Raw genomic sequence first — 7417 nt, 5'->3', positions numbered from 1 at the left:
CAAAAATGCACCTTCGCCTGTGTAGGCAAAAATCCTTGCACCGGCCCTGGCTCCGGGAGTCATGCCTGTAACTGTCAGTAACTGTCAGTCTTGCAATGCCTGATGGGACTCGTAGTTCCACAACAGCTGGAGAGCCGGATTTGCCCACCCCTGGTGTGGAAGATAGACGGACAGGTTGGAGTAGGAAGTTTCAGAGGATGGGGGAGGCTCTGGAGAAGTCCTGAGGAGTGACCATGAACGGGAGGTCTTGGGAGGAGCGTAGAAGGCGATTTGGGTGACATTTTGAGACGAGGTCGGTATAATACAAAGCATTGAAATATACCTGCTTTATGTGCGATGCATTTTGGTGGCATTCATTGTGAATGGCACCCCAAGGCAAGGCACGGTAAAGTACAACGCACTACTCATACCGTGCATTGTGATGTGCCACATTGTTGGAAAAGAGTCCTGTGCTGTTTTGATGTATCGGCATCCCATTTATAATGAAAGGACGGCCAATATGTGTCTTGACACACCACAGTTGAATGCTTACGTGTGTTCGGGGCTTTAATCTTCTCAAATATTACATATGATGATCATGTGATCAACCAATCAAAGATAACCTGTTATTTGGTCTTTGCAGAATCTGAAGGAGACGGGTGACTGTTCCCAAGCAGGGAATGCATGGCCAGCCTCTCCCTTAAGTAAGTATATGATTAGATCGGAGTTCCTAATTCCAAAGACAACATTGTAGAAAGATATTGTGATTCCTCACCTTCTGAGTTACCTTCTCACCTTCTAAGGAACCTTCTCACCTTCTGAGGAACCTTCTCACCTTCTGAGGAACACTGAAAAGTTGATGTAGCCTAATGCAGGTCTCTGCCCGGTATATACACCTATGTGCCATATCTAATCATGCGTTCTTCTCCGGCACAGGCGTGAAGGTTTATCTATTTGTCGGTTGGATCTTCTGACCCTCATTTGGCATCTATATGCAGTTTCGTTGGGGCTCGCTAACACTTCCCTGCTGCCAGGGACACATTAGTTTTATGAGGAGGTATCGTGAACAAGACGCTTGACTGTAATGCAGTGTGCCGTATACACTATATGGCCAAAATAGCTTCTGTGAAATGAGAAATTCAAAAAGCAAGTCATATGTCAAGTGAAACGTCTTCAAGAAAAATACAGCCAGTCCAGTTGCCTTGATTGATTTTTTATAGCTATACCATGTGACCTGGATGAATGAGAACCTTCACAGATATATGGCCAACAGGTTTGTAGACACCTGACCATGGCACCTATATGAGCTTGAAGGATCCTATTCCAAAATCATGGCCATCACTGTGGAGTTGGCCCACACACCCCCATGGCCATTAATAAGGAGTTGGCTCCCTTTGTGGCTATACCATCCTCCAATCTTCTGGGAGAAGTTTCAACAAGGTTATGAGGTGTGTCTGTAGGAATTTGTGCCCATTCAGCCAAAAGAGCCTTTGTGAGGTCAGGTACTGATTTTGGATGAGAAGACAATTGTCATTCTAGTTCGTCCCAGAGATGTTCAGTGGGATTGAGGTCAGGACTCTGTGCAAGACACTGGACTTCCTCCACGCTGTGTTCAGAACATGGAAAAATAGTGTCAAGGGAAAGCCCTTGTATCTTCCACCATGACTGTGCCCCAAGCCAGCTCCCTAAAGACATGGGGCACTAAAGACTGTGCCCCAAGCTAAGCTCGTGATTCCAACCTTTTGGAAATCCACCACACAGTCCTCATTGAGGGACTGGTTTTCCAAACTACCCTGAGATACACTCGGGCTATGCAATAAACATTCTTTACAGAAAAAAAAGGGCCTTCCCTAAACTTTTACCCAAGGTTGGAAGTGGACAATTGTCTAAAATCTCTCTTGCAGCATTAACAGTGCCCCTCGATTGAACCACCTGAGCCCAATTATTTGTAAGGAGGTCCACATACTGTAGGTGCCATGGGTAGTTGTCCACACATCTTGGTCTTGTAGTGTGCCTTTTATCAAGTAACTGAAGAGTTAACACAGTGCCCATAGTGAGATGGTGGACCTAGGAACAGACATAGCTGAATAGTCCCCCCCTCCTCCAAGTCTCCTCACTCCTTCTACTGAAGTGATCTTTGTGTTCCTTCCCCCCCTCCCTCCCAAATCAGCTGTGTTACTCCATGTCTTCTCCTTGCTACAAGTGGAAATACTGAGGAAGGGGGAGTGAGGGCTGGAGATACAAGTTAAGCAGATTCCCCCTCTGGACAAAACACAGATTTAATGCAAAGCAGCCTTTCTCAGCCGTTTACCATTGAGGAACCGTTGAAATAATCTTTCGGTTCTAGGGAAACCCATCTAAGCTCATGGTACATAACATGAAGTAGCTTGTAGATATAGTAAAGGATAAAAGGTTGAGGACTATGGGGTGCTCATTTGTATTTGGCACCCAGGACTTCTAACAGCCACCCCACTCTAAGAAAAATATATTCTATTTCAAGTCATTATCTTAACTTGAGGAGAGAAGGAACGCAGAGAGAGGAGACAAGCAACGCAGAGAGAGGAGACAAGGAACGCAGAGAGAGGAGACAAGGAACGCAGAGAGAGGAGACAAGGAACACAGATAGAGGAGACAAGGAACGCAGGGAAAGGAGACAAGGAACACAGATAGAGGAGACAAGGAACGCAGAGAGAGGAGACAAGGAACACAGATAGAAGAGACAAGGAACGCAGAGAGAGGAGACAAGGAACACAGATAGAAGAGACAAGGAACGCAGAGAGAGGAGACAAGGAACGCAGGGAGAGGAGACAAGGAACGCAGGGAGAGGAGACAAGGAACGCAGAGAGTAAAAACCTAAGTGTCCCTTTAAATTGGTGGTCAATGTAGAAGTGCCTGGTTTACCTTTGGTTACCTGGAAAAGTTCCATCTTAAATTAATAGTCAGCGTATAAGTGCCCCCCTTGCAGAGGTTGTCCAAGGAACCCCTAACAACCTCTGGGGGAACCCTGGTTGAGAAAGGCTGCTCTAAAGTAATTTACCCTGTGGGAGCTCCCTTAGTGCTCCGAAAGCCAAGAGAACCTTTAGTTCCTCAAGTCATGCTTGGCTTTGCCCCCTTCTAAGTATAGGCCATTGCTTCTGTCCATCACAAGGATGGACCAACCTGGAAAAGGAGAGGGCATGGGACCAAGCACCACCTCAGGAGCTATCTGCATATTAGAGCCTCCAGGCTTTGGGGCTCCTTGGGAGATTTACCAGATATGTGACCATTAGAGATGCACCGATACCGTTCAGTTACAAGTACAGATATTTATATTTCGGTACGCGCCGATACCAAGTACCAATACCGGTATGTCCACTAGCATGGAGTTGGCTTCCTGGGAAATCAGGAAGCCGGGGTGGCACGTCATTACCCGCCCCCCGGCTTTCTGGTTGGTCGGGAAGCTGGCTCCATGCCCTTAGGTTGGCCCGATGCTGATTGGCTGGAAAGCTGGCTTCCCGGCCAATTGGCATGGATTCTGTCAGTATTGAACCGGCCAAACAGCATGGAGGCGGCTTGCCGGCCAATCAGCAAGCCAAGCGGTGGGTAATAACCCGCCTCACGGCGTCCTGATAGGCCGGGAAGCTGACTCCATGTTCCCTGGCGGCACTGGCGGTTAAAGGAAATCTCACTCTGACTGGAAGTTCCGGTATTGGAGGTAAGTATCGGAGCATTTGGGTGAGTACGAGTATCGGCGCATCCCTAAGGACAATGTATGCTGGCTGTGTTTTAGAACATTGAAGATGAATATTCGTTCACTTTAAATATGGCGCCCTGGAAAATACATTAAGAATCTGTTGTGATACACTTTATGGTCAAACATTTGTTGACAGTTCACCAGCACCCCAACTGTAAGTCGTCGTCAAGCCCCCCCCCCCAAATAATTGCATTCCGGTGTTTCCAGCGAAGTGTACTGTTAATGGTGCAGTATACCAAGACATTGTAGACAATTGTGAGCTTCCATCCTTCAGTAAACAGTTTGGTGAAGGCCTTTTTCTGTTCCCCCATCCCCTGTGTACAAAGCCAGCTCCATAAAGACATGGTGTGACCAGTTTGGTGAGGAGGAACTCGAGTGTCCTGCACAGAGCCCCGACCTCAACCCTCCTGAACACCTCTGGGATGAAGTGGGATGCTGCATGCGAGTCAGACCTTCTCATCCAAAATCAGTACATGATGCTCCTCTGTGTGAATGCATCCAAAGGAGTGGAGATTGTTATAGCAGAAAAGAGGGCCATCTCCATATGAATGGCCATGGTGACTAGGGGCGGGGGGGGACTCCATATTAACGTCCATGGTTTTGGAATGAAAGTCCAACAAGCTCCTATACTGTAGGTGTGATGGTCAGGTGCCCACAAAGTTTTGGCCAGGTAGTATTTTACAAATCCTCGCTATTGAAGTTATCCTTTTTTTTTTATTACAGAGCTCTCCATCTTGGAAGAATTGGCATGTACATAGGCCCCATGGGTCAATCATTCCTCCTCTTGGTAAGTCCCCATACCTAGCTTTGTAACAACAATACTCAGCAGGCTGCAGGAGACACATCAGTCTCATCTATTGCTGCACCTAGTTAAAGGTAAACTCCAGTCAGATTTTAAAAAAATGAATGCAGCTCTGTATTCAATATTACAATCCCTTTGCAAACCCAGACATGACCTTGTATAAGTAGCAGTGACATCATCAGAGCAGAGATTAGAGCTGTGTGAGGGACCCAACAGGCCCCATCCACTTTAAGGCTGCCAAAGAAACCTACAGGAGGAGGCGGAGACAAGACCAGTCACCCTGCACAAGGAGAGAGAGAGTAGCAGTGACCGGTCTTTATTACAGGAGGGGGCGGAGACAAGACCAGTCACCCTGCACAAGGAGAGAGAGCAGCAGTGACCGGTCTTTATTACAGGAGGGGGGCGGAGACCAGTGACCCTGCATAAGTAGAGAGAGCAGCAGTGAGCCGTCTTTATTATAGGAGGGGGCGGAGACAAGACCAGTCACCCTGCACAAGGAGAGAGAGCAGCAGTGACCGGTCTTTATTACAGGAAGCTCCAAGTCTCACACTGGATTACTGCACAGATCTGGAAGAAATACACAAAGCTCACCAAGATTCAGGAAGGACACACATGACTCTGGTATGAGGACGATATCTTCCCATCCCGGAGTTCAGCTTGAAGGAAACACTGATGTGGAGGAAGCATGCTTAGTTAGGAATGAGCTTGCTTGTATAGTGCTATGGACGTTCTCAACAACAGGTCTGCTTTAAATTCTCCTTTTTATTTTCCGCAGTGATAAAGGAGAAGATGCAAATTCCTGTCTGTCTTCAGCTGATAAGCACCACACAGGAGGTCCCCTTCCAAGATGGCCGATCGTCCGCAGGCCCCCGTTATCTCAGGATACAGGTGGCAGCCATGATGCCCTGTCAGGATGCACTGGACTTGTATCGTTACATACGTCTTGGTTCGGAAGACCGAAATCTTCTTACTGCCCCCAGAACGTGTAACAGTAATCAGAATGATATTTATATGAAGACGTTGGAGCACTGCACGGGATCAGGACCTGATACTTGCACATACATAGGAACATGTCTACAATCACTGTTCATACATCTGAGGAGACATCTGAACCTCGGTTGGCAGACATGGAAAGAAAGTTTATTGTAAAAGAAAAGACGAGATTTATAACTTGTGCTGTAAAATAAAAATGTTCCAGATGTTTATTTATAAATGTGTGTTAGAAAGGTCGTCTTTTATATGGTGACGAGGCTCCAGACGTGATCCGATCTTCTACAATATACATACTTATGTAATCATCAAAAAACGTTTAGACCTCCTCACAGGAAATGGTCCACCTTTCACTTGGGTTCCTCATGTCTCCATTGTATTACATGTTGGAAGCCGAATGTTGTCTCATTGTGTCTGAGGAACCCTAAGTCCCACCATGATCTCCTCCTCTTGTATCCAAAGAGCTACAAGTCCCACCACAAACCCTTAATGATGTCTCCACTGAGGACACAGACCCAAAAGTCCAAATATATCTCTTATTTGTATGTCTTCTAAGTCTGAATAAACTTAAGTTCTACTACAAACCCCTTCCGATGTCCCTCCTGTATCCAAAGAAGTTCAGGATGTCTCTTGTGTCCAATGTACATTGAGTCCCACTATGGGCCTTCTCTGGTGTCCAAAGTACAATGAGTCCAACTATGGCCCTTCTCTGGTGTCCGAAGTACAATGAGTCCCACTATGGGCCTTCTCTGGTGTCCAAAGTACAATGAGTCCAACTATGGCCCTTCTCTGGTGTCCGAAGTACAATGAGTCCCACTATGGGCCTTCTCTGGTGTCCGAAGTACAACGAGTCCCACTATGGGCCTTCTCCGGTGTCCGAAGTACAACGAGTCCAACTATGGCCCTTCTCTGGTGTCCGAAGTACAACGAGTCCCACTATGGCCCTTCTCTGGTGTCCGAAGTACAATGAGTCCCACTATGGGCCTTCTCTGGTGTCCGAAGTACAATGAGTCCAACTATGGCCCTTCTCTGGTGTCCGAAGTACAATGAGTCCCACTATGGCCCTTCTCTGGTGTCCGAAGTACAACGAGTCCCACTATGGCCCTTCTCTGGTGTCCGAAGTACAATGAGTCCAACTATGGCCCTTCTCTGGTGTCCGAAGTACAATGAGTCCCACTATGGCCCTTCTCTGGTGTCCGAAGTACAATGAGTCCCACTATGGCCCTTCTCTGGTGTCTCTTGTATCCGAGGTACCACAAGTTCCACATTCCCCATTCTGACCCTTTTCTGGTTTCTGTTGTGTCTAAATTACCACTGAAGTCCCACTTTGACCCCATTCTGGGGTCTCTCCTGTGTGCAAACAATGACAAATCCCACCATGACCTTGTACTGCTGCTAATGTATCCAAAGAAAAACACATTTCAGGGTGACCCTCTAGTGGTGTCAAGTTCAGGATGTCCCTTTCTGGTGTCTCTTGTGTTCGAGGTACCACAAGTCCCACTTTGGCCCCTTTCTGATGTTGGGTGGAAGGGCAGATTTTACCAATGGAGAACCAGTAATCAAGGCGTGGCACTCTCTGGGACCTGTTTTAAGACTACACGGCACTAGTACCCAGCCAAGGCTGTGATTGGACATCGGAGGAGTATCAGCACACATATGATGTCATCACTGTGCACTTTCCTACTGTCAGCAAGCAGCCAGAGTTGACTGAGCAGCATTGTACACAGTGCAGTAGAATCCTCATTGGGTTATAGTGTTGACTCTCCTCACTACAACCTAATTTCTGCCATGGAGGGAATTATAGGAGGTGATTAATGTGAATGTGTAAGGACATTAGAGTGTAAGCTCCTCTGTACAGAGACTGATGTGACTGTGGGGGAGGGGGCATTAGAGTGTAAGCTCCTCTGTACAGA

The 7417-nt window shown here is 47.2% G+C and overlaps 1 protein-coding gene across 1 annotated transcript in view; it reads left to right on the top strand.

Moving 5' to 3' along the window:
- The window catches only part of LOC108802642 (putative nuclease HARBI1), a 9741-nt gene extending 4416 nt beyond the window's left edge, over window positions 1–5325 (top strand). Inside the window, exons 3-5 of the mRNA XM_018574498.1 lie at window positions 623–683; window positions 4436–4499; window positions 5290–5325. Of these exons, the coding sequence (XP_018430000.1) occupies window positions 623–624 (2 nt within the window). The 3' untranslated portion in view covers window positions 625–683; window positions 4436–4499; window positions 5290–5325. The remainder of the gene's footprint in view (window positions 1–622; window positions 684–4435; window positions 4500–5289) is intronic.
- The last annotated feature ends 2092 nt before the right edge of the window (window positions 5326–7417 follow it).

Source organism: Nanorana parkeri, unplaced genomic scaffold, assembly GCF_000935625.1.
Source record: "Nanorana parkeri isolate BGI_ZX_2015 unplaced genomic scaffold, ASM93562v1 scaffold2999, whole genome shotgun sequence".
Taxonomy (NCBI): domain Eukaryota; kingdom Metazoa; phylum Chordata; class Amphibia; order Anura; family Dicroglossidae; genus Nanorana; species Nanorana parkeri.
The sequence above is the reverse complement of the archived record's forward strand: the minus strand, read 5'-3'. Positions and strand labels throughout refer to the sequence as shown.